Here is a 15,931-nt window from a genome sequence, read left to right as displayed (position 1 = left end):
GCGAAGGGGGGAAAAAAGAGGAGCAATTATGTATATTTAGTTGATTCTTATTGGCAGCAGTTATGTTCTGTGAAGTCAACGTGAACGCTGAATCAATACACACTGAACCATTGTTCCTAGGGTTAGCCTCCAGCGAGCCTCTGGTCACAACATTTTCATCAATCAATCAATACATCACCTTGTTTCATATGTGCTTTCTATTTAAAGACACCTGACTTAATATATATTGTTGATTCATTAACACTGAACTCGGCCAACAGCACTATAGCTCATGTCTGAGCGAAGCTTCTTGAACACAGGTTTTCTCTATAAGGTACATCGAAGCATTCTTGTGCTTAGGACCTCTTAACAGCACTTCGGCACTACGCTTAAGCCCATCTTAAACAGTGAGATCACCATCGAAAAGCTCAAAAATGCAAAAACCGTGGCACTAGACTGCCCACCAAAAGGACACTTTTTTGGTAGCATGAGAGCTGAAACAAGAAGGCAGAGCATCACCTTGTTCCTCCGTGGCTGGGAATGTGTGCCTCAGGGGACTTGAATTTTTCACCACTCTGAGCACGTCTGGAAATGACCACAAAATTGCTGGAAGTATTGATGTGGGGATTACAAGGAAATTGTAACAGGTGGGCAAATTTGCAAAGACAGAATCCACGAATAATGAAGATCGACCATCGGGGTGTGTGTGTGTGTGTTTATCAAACAAAATCGAGACAAACAATAAGAGATGTTGGCTCTTCAGAAAGCACTGCTGGCCCCGTCATCAAGGCAGCAACGGTAGAGATACAAGGTAGACAAGGACAGGGTAACGCGACAAAAACAGCAGGGGTTGCCGGAGGGAGGGGCCCAGGGTGGGTGACAGCAGCATCATGTGCCCACGGGCATCAGAGCCACACTGTGGTGACGTGGGTGTGCAAACATACCATCCCTGTCCATTTGGCCATTTCCCACACCTGGCCCTGGGCGTGAGGGAACCTGTCCTCCCTCCACCCAGACCCTAACATGGTCTCGTCTCAAGAATTTGGAGCCTAGTAGTGTATGTGAAGGCAGGATGCACTGGTGCATGGGGCTGGAGCCACTCTAGTGACCTTCAATCTGTCATAACCCCACGAGCAGCCGCCTAAGAGTCCCATCTCTCAGAGCTGAGCCCCGGGGATAGATGGCTTAGAAAGAGTGGATTGGGGGCAGGGTTCTATGGGTTAACCAAACAGCCCCAAGAACTGTTGGAGATCTTTGGATTGTAGATTGGTGACAGACAACCTTTGGTGAGAGCCCGCATATTGCCAGCTCTTAGCCCAGTGCCTTGGTCATAGATGCTCATTAAAATCTGGGGAGTGAGGGTGTGAAAGAAAAAAAACAAAAGGTGGGTGGATGGCTGGAGAGCCTTGTGTTTGTTTTATTAGGACAGTGTTCCATTAAGGACCTAAGTATTGACCCATCAGTCTCAAGAATAGCATATTGTACTTTATGTCTTTTTTTAGAAGATTTATTTACTTATTAACTGGAGAGAGAGAGAGAGAGAGAGAGAGAGAGGAGGGGCAGGGGGAGGAGGGACCGACTGCACCACCCAGGCGCAACTATACTTTATGTCTTTTAAAGTGGTTTTATACATGTCATCTCATCAACCCTCAGATTAACACTATATACGAAAGGGGTCACACGTTAAACTCAGACGCTTAGTTGAGGTAACCGAAACAGAGAAGTCAGAAGATTTGAGCCAGGACATACAATGGCACAGCCCGCTCGAGAGCCCATGCATCTCTGCCTGCTCTTATGATAGGAAGCAGCCCGAAGGTGCTCCCGCCGCCCTTCGCCACTGGCAGGAAAGGGCCAGGTGGCACCTGGGTTCTGGAAGGCCCACCCTGCAGGAAGTGCAGAGGAATGAGAGACATGGCAAGAGGATCTGGAGCCAGTGATGCTGCCCGTCTGGTTCCCCAAGCTGGGGAGCAGCCTGCCAGGAAGCCAAGCAGGCAACCCGCGCCAGGCCAAACAGTCAATTAGCACCCACAGAAACCCCACTGCCCAGTGACTGCTCAAGGCAATGAAACTCCAGGCCTGTTGGTTCCCGGGACAGAGGGCAGGTGAGTTGGGAGCTGTGTTCACAACGGCCCACGGGTCCTTGAGTTGGGGGTTGGGGGGCAGGTACCGTTCAAGTCCCAAGGTCTGATTCACTCTGCCCTCGAAGCCACTGGGTGAGTCCCTCAGCTCAGAGAACCAGGCCGAACTCCGCATCCCTGTTCTGGACTTGATTCACTCTTTTCCCTCTTGATGGCCAAAGGCCCCGTTCTCTTTATTCACCTCCAGTTAAGACTACTATACAGAAGCTCGCACTTTGATGGGTTCTTCCAGGCTTTTCTCCCTCTTGCTCTCTCTCCTACATATGCCAAATGCACATTTCTCCTGGTTCCCAGATCTATACTGTAATGCATCACTTTCCCATCCTCCTGTCCTGGCTTTCTATGGGAACACCCTTCGTCCAGCCTTTCCAGTACTTTCCCCATATTGTTGGCACTTGTGATGCTGGGCTCACTGGAGGAGAGAAGAGGCAGCCGGTAGAGAACCCGGCCCTGACTGAACAGAAGTGCTGGCACGTTGCTGACATTGCTTGAGCTTTCCAACCCAGGACAGCGAGCCGCGGGTGAAGACATGGGCACAGACCAAGAATGGAGATCCAGCCCGGGTGCAGTTCCCCTTGTTCCAAGGAATGGTTTGATTTGGATCAGAGGACGAGCTCTGAGGCCAAGTTCTGGGGCTTCCCCAAGGACATGCCTGTGATCATCAGTCTGTTAGGAGGTTCACTCCAGAAGGACAGACACACGGGTTAGGGCCGTGGGTCAAAGGGGTCATGGAAAGATGGGGACCTAGATAACAGTCTCATGAAAACCATTTCTGAGAGGGGCAGAGGACAGAGCTGGAGCTGAGGTGAGGGGAGGAAGGAGATACCCTCCCCAAGATCCCGTCACTCCCAGTGGCTGTAAGAGCTAGCATGTCCCATGGGCATGGGAAGGAAGGAGACATGGAAGATGTGGGGGTTCTCTTCATGGGCAAGAAGGGCTCTCTGTCCCCTTGCCCTTGGGGAGGACTCACCTGAAGAAGCCTTTGCAGCCTTCACAGGTCATAGCGTTGAAGTGAAAGCCTGTGGCTCGGTCTCCGCACACCCCACAGATTCGAGGCACATTCCGGTCAAAGTCGCCAGGGTCAGGCAAGGAAGTGCTGGCTGCCATTGCCTCCATCCCTGCAAGAACAGCAAGGAGGCCAAGGCCAGAGCTGGGGTCAGTGCCAAGGCTGGCTAGCATCCTTTGCTCACCCACCCCCATCTGGCGGAAGCTCAGCGAGGCTGGGCAGCTCCCCAGGTCCCAGGCTGGAGCAGGACTTCTTGGGCGCCCTCACCTCGTGACTCTCCATGCGGCAGCGTCCCCTCCCGACTCTCCGGGGAGCAGAGGCAGGGCTCCCTTCCCCATGTCAGGAGTGATCTGCCGGGGCACAACGGCGGTGAAGCCGCTCACAGCCTGGTCTGGGTTCAAAGGCCACACCTGCCGCCCACCAGGCGGGCTCGTTTGGGTGACACGTTTAGCCTGTCTGTGCCCTACCACCCTCCCCTGAAGAATGGCGTTTTCTTTCCAGGGTGTGAGGAAGGATGACCTGAGTGAACATTCGCCTATTGCCGGCATGGGCTCATCTCTGTAGCAGAACTGCAGCAAGTCAGAGGCCTCTATTCTGCCCAGTGCCCCCTCCATGAGAAAAGGGGAGCGCCACCCCCCCGCCCCCAGCCTCACAGGCCGACAGAAGCCCTCAGCCACTCTTCCTAGAGGGTGAGGGGAATGGAGTAAATCAATCACATGCCCAAATCAGACCCTGTTATTTCCCTCCCTGCTCCTCCCAGCCACACAACTCAGCACTGACAGGCCCATGTCCCCGCCATCCTGGCACCAATGTAATCAGAATCCTGTTCCCTCTTCTTTTTTTTTCCAGTATAAATTTTACCCCTTGATTTGAACATCCTTCTGAATGAAGTGAGTCATAGACAATTAACTAATTTTGTTTTCCGAGATGGCTTTTATAAATAGGCATTATCATCTCGAGATGGATTTCACACTTGAGGGGGGAGGAGAGATGGAGGGAACAAAACTAATAGCTTTTGGAAACCCTTCTCAGGAAGCAGCTGACTTGACTCTTCCATTAGGCATACTGAGCCCTCGGCGTCACGCTGTCAGGCTCAGAGCTCCTCAGGCCTCCCCAAAACGCTTCAGACCCTGTTACCTCCCACCTTTATCTGGGTCCGCACAAGGCCCACTGCAGGCTTAAGTGGCCCCTAGGCCCCAGGGCAGGAGGGGCCCTCAGGGCAGAAGAAACATAAGAGGGAAAGCCAGTTATGAGCCAATGCCATGTTCTCCTACCCGCAGGTGACAGGGGTAGATTCTGGGGGGCCCTTGGGAGGCTCTGAGCTTCTTTCCAATGCAATCTCTGAGCTGAAGTTTGGCATATCGAAGCCCCTTCGAGTCCTATCCCATTTACTCTTCTTATCACCCCACGAGATAAATGTTCTTACTCTCACTCTCTTTACAAATGAGGCCCAGAGAAGCCCAAAGCTTGAGATATCTCTAGCAACTATGATTACAACATGCCCAAAGCAGATACTAATTTTCTTTTTAATTCCACAAAGAGCTTCAAGCCCAAGGAAGAAAGTGGGACAGATAAGGATAGGGGTGGAGGGAGCCCTGTAGACCCCCTAACTGTCTCAGCTTTTCTTTTCCTGAGAACTATAATGTAATGTAATAATAGTACTATGGTCCATCCTTATCACAGCTAGACTGATACTTGTTAAACTGCAATGTTTATATATATACACGTGCAGAGAGAGAATGAGACAGAGACTTAAAAAAAAAAAAAAAAGAACAAAGGAATGATTAACAGAAACCTTGGAGGGATTGAGATTGGGGACAGGTTTACTCTATTTCTTCGAGGGGTAAGTATATGGTATCTTGTTACTTTTGTTATTATTATTAAAACATGATTTTATGTTTTATATGCCTGTGTATCTAAGACATTGCACAATTTTTAAACAATTAAAAATAGAAGAAAAAGCCCCTGTGGGTTTGTCAACATCGTCCCGGTAGCCCATCCCAAGTCCAAGCTGACTCCCCCCGGGGCTTCTAGAGTGCCGCACACATCCAAGCCGTGGGCAGGGATCCCAGAGGTCCAATACCATCATGGGGCAATAGGAGAAACTGTCTAGGATGCTTGTGGCTTAACCCCAGGTCAGCTGAGATGTCGCAACTCTCAGTCATCATGATGTTGCTATAGAGTCTGTGTCACCCAGGCGACCAACCATCTGTTGGCTTTGGTGGAAAAAAGAGAAATCAAATGTGGGCACCGGCGGTGGGGGGAATACCAGTCAAATCGGTCCAACAAGAGTGCATCATCACACGGGCTCACTGGGGATGTCATGATGCAGGAGAGTTGGAAGAACAGGATACCCCAGCATGGCAACAGTGCCTTCCTGCAACTGCGTGAGCTGCTACCTTGACACTGGGAAGGCTGCTGGCCAGGGGGTGGGGGCCTGGGCCCTGGTCAGGCCAGACAGAAGGCTGGACCCAGCAGCCAGAGGCCCACAAAAAAACAGGACCATTTCAGGGGAGCTGAGAGAAAACTCAGCCCTGTTTGGAGTTATCTGTTGCTACCAAGGAGCCAGGGCCCAGGACCAGAGTCCAGAGGTGGAAAAGAGGCCCAGGCATATAGGGCCTGAGAGCTGGCAGTCCCAGGAATGGCAGGCAGAGACTGTGCAGGGTGGGAGGGAGAAAGAGGAGACTAGAGCTGGGTAGGAAACATAACCATGCTGGACAGTCCCCTGGGGCCCCGGCCTGGGAGGCAGCAAGCCCCTCCCTTCTGAGCCCCCACCCGGCCTCCAGCTGGCTCTGGGTCTCAGGCGTGGGCTGCTGTGGGTTCTGCTGACACAGGGCCTGTCCCTCATGTGCAAAACCCAGGGTAGTGTTCTCTTCCTTCCCTTGGCCCCCTCCTTACTATGGCCTGCACCTGCCCCTGGAAGACAGAAGGCCAGGGAGGCTGGGGCTGATGAGTTAAACAACCACCTGAAGGAGCAGGGGGGCAGGTAAGTGAGCCCAGGGATGCCCTTCTGTGAGGTTACAGACACAGCCAACCAAAAGGACCCTGCAATGACAAAAGGGGAAGACTTTATCTACAGCTCGCACTGACCTCATAGCCAGTCCTCTAGCAAGCCCAATATGCAGTAGGTGAGATTCTTTCCAGGGACTTTAGTCTCCAGATCAGGGACTGAAAACGTGACAGAGTGATTTGTTGGGCACAGGCGTGCCATGTCATCCCTGGCAGGGCGAGGGGGTGGGAGCCAGGCAGCAGCCAGGACAGGCCCTCCCTTGAGGTGGGGAGTAGTGAGAAGCAGTGAGGAAGGGGTGGGGGGCAGCAATTAGCATGTGGTCCCTGCTGTAGGTTCTCCTGTTTCTTTCACAGCAGAGGATGTTGGGAGGGAGGAAAGGCTTTCCTTTTTTAAAGGTATTTATTTATTTATTTATTTATTTATTTATTTATTTATTTATCTATCTATCTATTTATTTATTTATTCGAGACACAGAGAGAAAGAGAGAGTGAGCATGAACGGGGGGGGGAGGTGCAGAAGCAGGCCCCCCATTGAGCAGGGAGCCCGATGCAGGACTCCATCCCAGGACCCCGGGATCACGACCTGAGCAGAAGGCAGGTGGACACTTAACTGACTGAGCCACCCGGGAGCCCAGGAAAGGCTTTTTTCTAAGGGAGCTCTGCTGCTCCCACGGCCCCCACCCCCAGATTTGAGGGATGCTCAGTGGGGAGCAGAGCCAGAGGGTGGCCTGGCATGCTGCTGATGGCAGGGAAAAGACCCCACCCCGGGGAGTACCGCCGAGACGCCTCAGCGGGGCTGGGAACGGTGCAGGCGGAGACTACAGGCTGGGGCCTGGCCTCTTGGGACAGCCTGAAAGACAGGTGTTTGGGATGCCTGTCTGCAGACTGGGTGCGGCTGGAACAAGTACAGCAGGGGTTAAATACAGCAACTTACTGCTTTCAGACAGGATGTTTTCTGCCACTTTTAGCTCTTCCTGAGACACACTCCACACCCCCGGGCCTCAAAGGCTGAAGGTGGGCCGATTCTGGTGCCCAGAGTCTATGTGTTAGTGGCATGCTGGGTCATCAAGGTGGGGCTGGCAGAATTTCACCCTTCCCACTTCTACCCACACCCAGCCCTGCTCGTCTACCCATAGAGACAGACAGACCACACGCACACGCACACACACACACCCTTCTTTCCCGGATGCCAACAGGAGGTGCCTGACCCTGAACCCTGGCAAAGGCCTGTAAGCCAATCCCCAGATGGGGAAGGTCCAGACCCCCAGCTTTTGTTTCTCGGCCTCCCTGAGGCTCAACTAGGCAGGGAAGGGAAGAGCCCAAGGGAATTCCGAGATGTGGGCCCTAGGACAGTCAGCCCACTGAGCCCACTTACTATCCCCTTGGGCCCTGGCAGCTCCCAACGAACAGCCGAGGAAAATGCCGGTGGACAATGAGCAGAAATAACCTGAGCCAGGCTGGCCTGCTCCCAAGGGCCATGGGTGGGAGGAAGCATACCTGCTGGGGACAGACATGTTGTCACTTACCCCAAGCCAGGCTCTCCTTCACTCCCCCTGCTTGTACTGCCCAAGGCCCCCAGCTGACCACACTCTTCTGGACTCTACCCATGACCTTATCAATTTCCCGGAGTCCCTGTGTGCTCCTCAGAGGCTGAAGTGAGGGCTGAGTTGGTACAGAAAGGACCACTGCCTTCCTGTCTTCAACCCCTAAGGTTTTCAAAAGTCAGCCTTGAGATCCAGGTAGACTACCACCCTTGAGCTAAAAAAAGAATGTGTGGAGTATCTACCATGTGCCAACGTGGCAGGCTCTATACGTACCATCTACATAAGTCTCATAACAGTCCTGGGAGCTGGGGAGCTGTCCCATTTGACAGATGGCAAAGCCGAAGTCCAGAGCACTTTCAGTGACTTGCCCAGGGTGCCATGGCCAGCCAAGTGGTGGGGCCAGGGGCCAAACAAAGACAAGCTGCGTGCAAGGCCCAGATGTTTCCCCTGCTCCTGCTGACCCCTCCCATTCCAGCGACAATCATCAGCGGAGACACCGAACTCTCTACCGAGCCCTGCTCCAGGTTCTCCAACGTGCTCGCTCATTCAGGCCTCACAACCTCAACAGGCAGGCCCTGGTATGATCCCTATTCTAGCCATGGGAAAACTAAGGCACAGAGAAGTCGATGTCTTTGGAGCCCAAAGCTGAGCCTTGACTCCCCACTCCGTTGCCTTTCCTAAGGGAAAGAGCTCAGTCATCACCCCAGCCCGAAGTCCTGCATGCCCATCACTTCCACTAAGTCAGGGGGCAATGAAGAGAACAATCCCCGGGCCGTGATGGAAGGACATCAAGGATGTCTCGAAGTTAGGGGATGGCAGGCAGCACCCCTCTTACCGGGAAAGCCCCATTCGACAGATGGGCCTCTCCTCCCTGGGCAACTGTGCAGTACTGGATGGTCCTTTGAGGAGAGAGTAACCTAGATTTAGCCTGAAGTTCAAGTGCATGGAAAGTGGGGCAAAGACACAGGGTAGAAAAAGGACCAGTGGAAAAAAAGCGCTTCATACCACCCCCCTTTGCCACATCATACACCCCCCAGCTCTCCCCGCAATTCATGTTCTGAGTACATAGAACATCCCATTGCTTCGGCTGGGACTGTCCCCAGAGCAACCCCCTCCTGCTCTGCTGTAGAAATACCCAAACCCCTGGCACTGAGCCTCGGAGAGACTGGGTGGGGAACTCAACTCTGCAGAAAGCCCCTAGCTTCCATTCCTCCGGGGACTGCATCCCACATCAAAACCCCTGCCTGAGCCTGACCCAGTCCTGACCCTGCCTTAGCAAGAAGTGAGGCCATAACGTGTTTCCTTCCAGTCATTGAAGGCACAACCACTGCCCCTCCTACATGTCTGCCTGTCAGCTCACACCCCCCGCACCTCATCTTCCAGAGCTTCTGCTAAATGGGCATTCCCTGGGGCAGGCTCGCCTAGAACAGTCTCGTGGGGTGGTGGCTGCAGAGTGTGCTGGGCAGAGCCTGGGGAAACTGGGACCAAAATGCCACTGGGCTCGGTTTAACCCCACCACATTCACTGAGCCATCCTGGGAGCCCTGAGGGCAGTAAAGCTATGGCCCTGGAGTATCCGATAAGCGGTGGACGAGAGGTCTGACTTCTAAGATCTTTTCCAGATCTGAGAGTGTGCAACTCCAAGGCTGGATTTCCCATCATGATGAGGCCTTAGGACCACCTACTGAGGGGCGCCTGGGTGGCTCAGTCGTTGAGCGTCTGTCTGCCTTCGGCTCGGGTCATGATCCCGGGCTCCTGGGATCGGGCCCCACGTCGGGCTCCCTGCTCGGCGGGAGGCCTGCTTCTCCCTCTCCCACTCCCCCTGCTTGTGTTCCCTCTCTCACTGTGTCTCTGTCGAGTGAACAAATAAAATCTTAAAAAAAAAAAAAAAAGACCACCTACTGAGCTTTCTCTCAGACCTCCTCAGGAACCCCTTTGAGCCCCAATACCGTGCTGGTGCAAGTGAAGTTCCCTCACCCTCAGAAGCCAAGGACCAGGAAGGGCATGAGTGGTGTGGCCCCTCACGGGCCCCATGGAGAAGGGGAGCCCAGGACGGGGGTGGCTTGCTTGCCAGGCTGGGACTAGAGGGATCAAAACTGAGCTTTCTAATTGTTGACATTGGCTCAGAGCTCCCCCTCCCTCTAGAAAGAAATGGAAACCTAAGTGATTTCCCAGAAGAGGGAGAGAAAATTCTTCTTCCTGAAATTGGCATACACAGAATGAACCACAAGTGGGGCTCTCTCTGGAGTAGATGGGTCAGTTTGTAGACCCGCCACACCAAGCACGAGCTTGTGTGTGCTCACCCTTTTCTTGGTGTTTTTCACTTCATCATCCTTTCAACTCTATCCACAGGGTGCTGAACACTATAGGACCTACCTCACTTTTGGCCATCTCTTTATTCTAGTGTAACTTAGGCACAGCAATGTACTGGTCAGCTAAGGTGATACCTTTTCTTCCTTCCCACCATCCCCAATATATGCCCACATTCTTTTTCCAGAACTGTCTCAGCATTACCTCCCAGAAGAAGCTGAGGGGGAACAGAGTGAAAAAGAGGGAAAGGGGAGAGGAAAGTGCACCATATGAACAGAATTTTTCAAAATTATTTCTTGGGGCACCTGGGTGGCTCAGTTGGTTAAGCGGCTGCCTTCGGCTCAGGTCATGATCCTGGGGTCCTGGGATCGAGCCCCGCATCGGGCTCCCTGCTCAGCGGAGAGCCTGCTTCTCCCTCTCCCTCTGCCTGCCACTCTGCCTATCTCTCTGTCAATTCCTTAAAAAAAAAAAAACAACTATTTCTTGCCTCATTGTCTCCCCAGCCCCTACACACACACACACACACACACACACACACGCACACACACATACATTTTAAATTACAGTGAGAATGGTTTGAAATTATTTTCTGCAGACTATAATGTCCAAAGTAAAACCCAAGAGATATCTGTCACCTCAGACCTCTCAAGATTGGAAGGAAAACCTAGTCCAACCATCTTAAATCCCCCCTGTAATATTCTAACTTGTACTTGAATATTTTTCCTGATGGAAAACTATCTCCCATGGCAATCTACTTTCTTTGGATGGCTGTATGCTTAGAAAGTTCTTCACTATGCACAGATGGAATAGTCCCTGTAGCTTTCAATCACTGGCCCTAGACCAACTCTTTACAGCCATCTAAGGTGGAAATAAGATGAAGCTACTAGGCCATTCCCACAGAGTTTTTGGAAGAAGGGTTCGTGGGACCACCACATGGCATCATCGTGCAAATTAAATAAGGGCCCATTCCTCATCTGCTAGAAAACTATTGTAAAAAGTAGAAAAATTTAGAATATTTATGATGTAAGTGAGGTTGCAGGGGAGAAGGAGAAAAGATAACAGGGCCACATTTAATTTTGGCTTAGACCTCATAAACTTCCAGGTATGACCATGACTCCCACAAGGGCAGTGAACAGGAGGGGGGGGGAGTGCAGCGTCTTACTCCGTGGCCTTCGCCTAGAGAGAACAGTTTCCAGTCCAAGAAAAGGGCTCTGTAGGAGAGTGTGAGTAGCTGCGCAAGCGCCCCCAAGCCTGCCTGCCTCCTCTCTTTGGCTCCGCTGTGTCCAGGGGAGGCTGGCCCTCACCTCTGCAGCACTAAGAACACAGGCAAGGCATCCCAAACTATTTAACGACTGACTGAAAAATGGGAAATTAAGTGACCGGTGATCCAGCAGTTGCAGGAAAGAGTTTACCCTGAAGTTGCTTCTTTTTTTTTTTTTTTTTAAGATTTATTTATTTATTCTAGAGGGGGAGGGGCAGAGAGAAAGGGAGAGGGAAAGAGTCTTAAGCAGACTCCCCGCTGACACAGAGCTCCATCTCACGACACTGAGATCACAACCTGGGCGGAAACCAACAGTCAGACGCTTAACCGACTGAGCCACCCAGGTGCCCCTGAAGGTGCTTCTTAATCAAAATTTGGAGAATATACATCACCTTTGGGAACCTGATAAAGGTCATGGGCTGACACCCCATACAGGGTCAAGGGTTAGTGGGTCACCCCATGAAACCATGCTATCAGCCCCCACTCTATTGCCATTTACCAAGACTCTCTCTTAGCTGACTGTCTTGTTACTCTTGGGAGCACTGGCAGCTTCTAGGAGTTGCGCAGAACCCAGAGGCAGGAGCCCACAGGGCCCCAGACAGTGGGGCTGGAGATACATGACTTACTGAGATATATTTCCACTTCTTATCAACAACAATTATTCCTGCAAGCTGCTTTTTTCCAGTGGAAACTCTGCCCTTAGCTTTGTCAACAAGATTTCTGGGTTGATTACAACTCTCCAGGCAGCAAGCAGGCCAGGCCCTGTCGCTGCTGGAAAGTGTGGGCAGTGACGGTGTTTGGTGAAGCATAGGGAACCGGCCCATTCATAAACTGCAGCCCAATCTCTCTGGTTTTAGAGCAAAGAAACGGAGGCCATTAGAGGGGGAGGGACTTGTCCCAAGGCCACAAATGAGGAAGAGTGCTTCTCCACCTCCACCCTGGGCAAGTTCAAAACCTCTCATCACCAGCCTAAGTAGCTTCCAGGGGGTCAGAGTGGAGTGGGAGAGAAATGGGTCATGGGAAGAGGGGAACTGTGGGAAGCCACAGAAGAGGCCCTGATGTGGACTGCAGTGGGACCACCTAACACCGATGATATCCTGACACGCCACACAAAGGAACAAAGTGGGTAAAGGTTACCCACTTGCTCTTGCCCACCAGCTCCCGCTCCTGGCTCTGGCCTCTCTGGCCTGAAGAAATGGACCAGGTCAAGGCAGCAAGGGAGTATCTTAGAGGGAAGAGGGATGTGCCTGGTCTGCTCTCTCCCTACTCTAGGAGGCTCTCCTGGGATACGAGGATGGGGGTACTTCCGTGGGGTATCTGTTCCAGGCCAAAGTTGATGGGACAAGGAGACTCTTGGTCCAGTGACTTGGAGACCAAGGAATAGACATTGGAGCAGACCAAATGGAGAACACCAAGAATACAGGGGAAGTGGTTCTAGCTCTCCTCTGGGGAGACCTGAACTCCTACTATTGCTAATATAGCTGATGGCTGAATGGGATTTAAAGCAACAATGATGGCCTCAAGACAATAGGAGATGGCCGCTTCTCCCTCCCAAGAGATTCCCAAGCCCAGTTTCTAGTGTCTCTGTGGGCCTCTACCAAGACTAAGTATCTTTCTTACTGCCGGGCCCCCGGCCCAAGTCCGCGTAGGCCTGAGTCCACCCCTGCTCAGACAGATGGCTTTGAGGCCTACCCCATTCCAGTCCACCCTGGCCAGGCTTCTTTTCCTTTTTCCTCTGGGACCAATGCAGTCTTTGCCTCACTCAGAGACTTTCTGCACTGTCCTAAAGGTCAGTACCCCAGGTCCCACCAGCTCTGAGATACTCAGGATCCTCAGCATCAGATCCCTTGCTTACCTCCACAACCAACCTGGCCAGCCTGACACCCCGGGCAATCTGCCTACCGTCCAGCTTCCCCCAAAGCCCATTCCTGCATCCTCCTCTACAAACAGGGACATGATTGCAGCTGGGGCATGGGGCTGTTGCAGGGACCCACATCTCTGCGTAGCGCTCAGCACCGTGCCTAGTGCCTGGCACATTGCAGTTTGATGGAAGCTTGTGCTCATTGTTAAGAGCTCTAACTGCTCTCGGTATAGTCACTGGAGAGTCCAGAGCCTGGAAAAGTCTCCAGAGAGGTGCATGAAGGGCAGAAAGCCTGCTCTCGGTCCCGAACATACCACTCCAAACATTGTCTAGAGAGCCACATTTCCACTGAACAGGGAAAAAACCAACCAACACACCCATTGGCTGTTGGCTTCCAAAAATCTGGCTGCTCGGGGTGGGGAAAAATGGATCGTTCTAATCTCTCCCCTACAAGCAGAGAAGCTGAGCTACATCAGGACTTTTCCTCTGCAAGGAAGCGAAGACCCGTGGCTCCCTAGGTGCCACTGATTACCGAGCCCTTCTGCTTATCACCCTTCCCTTCCTTTCCCTCTGCCCTCCAGTGCCATCTTCCTCCCATTTCTGTCACCTAGGGCTGGTCACGCATCTGTCATATATCTGTTCTCTCCTAGTGGGACCGGAAGCTCAGTGGCCCCGTGACGTGCGTGGCCTGTGTGTCATCGGGGCCGTGGTACTTCCTCACCTGCTTTGACCATGTGCAGGTGCAGAGCGCAGGGGAAGACTGGGGCAGAGAGCCGGGGGCTGGGGCCCAGAGGTGGCAGTGGGAGCTGCAGCTGCCCTGGCAACAGGGGGCACACCATGGCCCCCAACCCAGACACTGGGCTGGCTCTGGCTCAGTGAGCCTGCACTCCTGTTTGCCCCCAGCTCCTAGGGGCCCTGCAAAGCCTTTCACTTATGCTGGGATAGGCGGTTAGGCCTGCGCCAGAAACAGTGAAGGATCCCGGGTCTTCTGGGACAGGTAGGGCAGCTCCAGTCCCAAAGGTCCTGATCCACCCAGAGGCATCCTCTCTATCTTCTGGGTAATTAGTGAGGGGGTGGACACTCCTCGGGTATTCAGGAAGCTTTTCAGGGCCTGGGCCAAAGACAGAAGTTCCCATCCACTTTAGAGCACAGAGCAGTTACCCCAAGGTAACACCAGCTGTTCCTCAGTTTCTGATCAGAACAGTTTCCCCCTAAAGATCTTTCCCAGAACTTCAGCTTTGTCAGGGTTCCAGACATCCTCCCAGAAATTTCTTCGCAGGGATGCCCTTGGATGGCCAGGGAACTGTGACATTTCCTCGTGGCCTCACACTGTGGTGGGCATATTGGTTCTGGCCTCTGATGCCTTATCTTCGATGGTGACCCCTGGCTGGTTTTAAGCACCGACACCATGGCAAGCCCCATCCTGGAAGTCAGAGACACAATGGAGAGACACACAGCGATCCTGCCCTCTTGAAGCTTCCAGTCCACGGAGGAGAACAAACGGAAGGACAAGTGAGTAGGGTCCATGCTACCACCATACAGGTAAGCCCACAGGACGAGAGCGTGCAGGAGAGCCCCTAGCTTTGTGCTCGCAAGGTAAAGAAGGCTCTTCAGAGGAGGTCACTTATCAGCCTGCCAACGGAGACACGAAGGATCATAGTTCAACATGGCAGTGGTAGGAAGGCTAATGAGGCTTCCAGGCAGACAGTCTTTGTGCAGAGACCGAGAGGCAAAAGGGGAGAGGGCATGTCAGAGGCAGGGAGACTAGTTCTGCACAGCCCGAGACAGGGAGGTCACCAGGAAGAGATGAACCAACTGACCACACTCATTGGCATAGGAAGTATCTTCCATTCTTCCTTCTACAGACTACTTCTTCTAGTAAACCCACTGAGTCTTGAATACCAGGAATTTTAAATTATTGTAATGATATTTAAACTGAAGACTTTCAGACTCCAGTCTGATTCCCATTCCAACCTGAACTGAGCTCGGGTGTTGCGCAGAAAATAAAAATAGGGCTCTCTGCCACTGGTTTATCAAGAAAGGCCCCAAGGTCAGCAGAGCAGTGGCCTCTTCTTCAGACAATGGAGGTCCCGGCAGGTGCACACGCAGAGCCACCATCACCTCCGTCCTCCTTTGGGGCAAATCCACCCCCGGAGTAGGACCATCACAACTGAGCTGAAAGGCAGAGATAAAGGAGAGAGTTCTAGAAAACTCAGCCCAGCTGAATAGGAAAATAGATGTTTTCTGAGAGAAAATCAAAGAAAGAACAGAAGCCTCACAAAGGACAGATGGAAGTTGGCGAACAGCTCAGCCGCACGTCACCGGTTCAATCCTTACTGAATGCATCACTCTGTCCGGGGCGGCCAGATACGGTTGCTGGACATGGGGAGAGCTGAGGTGCACACAGCCACCCCGTCCCCAAACCTGCCTCCCCTGAGCCACTTGGCTCACTGCTCTCTCCCGGTCAACAAGGTCACTTCCTCGTTGCCAGGAATCGCTGTAAGGAAGGGCATCAGCCACAGACAGACACACAATACTCACAAACAACTCTCAGCATGCACACCTGCGGCAAGTCCCCGACCCGTGTGGGCACACGCCAACCCATACCCTGGGTCGAAATGTCCACGCTCACTGCTGGCAACAGAAGCAGCCCGGCCTTCCCCTCAGACCTAGAGCTGAAGACAGCCTTGTTTCTATGTTTCAGGCCCACACGGCCAGATCTGTCTGGAGGATTCTTCCCCAGAGCCACACTGTTGTAGGAAATAGCTGTCTTTGTCCTAACCCCTGAACCCTCTCCAAACTATAATCCCCTCCCACAGCCTTA

General features: G+C 52.6%; 1 protein-coding gene across 1 annotated transcript in view; it reads right to left on the bottom strand.

Annotated features, from left to right (window-relative positions):
- The window catches only part of VDR (vitamin D receptor), a 56,147-nt gene that overhangs the window by 28,451 nt on the left and 11,765 nt on the right, over positions 1 to 15,931 (bottom strand). Inside the window, exon 2 of the mRNA XM_045873548.3 lies at positions 3,088 to 3,235. Coding sequence (XP_045729504.1) covers positions 3,088 to 3,233 — 146 coding nt within the window. The 5' untranslated portion in view covers positions 3,234 to 3,235. The remainder of the gene's footprint in view (positions 1 to 3,087; positions 3,236 to 15,931) is intronic.

The sequence above is a fragment of the Mirounga angustirostris genome, unplaced genomic scaffold, assembly GCF_029215605.1.
Source record: "Mirounga angustirostris isolate CCGP_5_RB_7025 unplaced genomic scaffold, mMirAng1.0.hap1 SCAF_5, whole genome shotgun sequence".
NCBI classification, from domain to species: domain Eukaryota; kingdom Metazoa; phylum Chordata; class Mammalia; order Carnivora; family Phocidae; genus Mirounga; species Mirounga angustirostris.
This window is presented reverse-complemented; position numbering and strand designations above follow the sequence as displayed.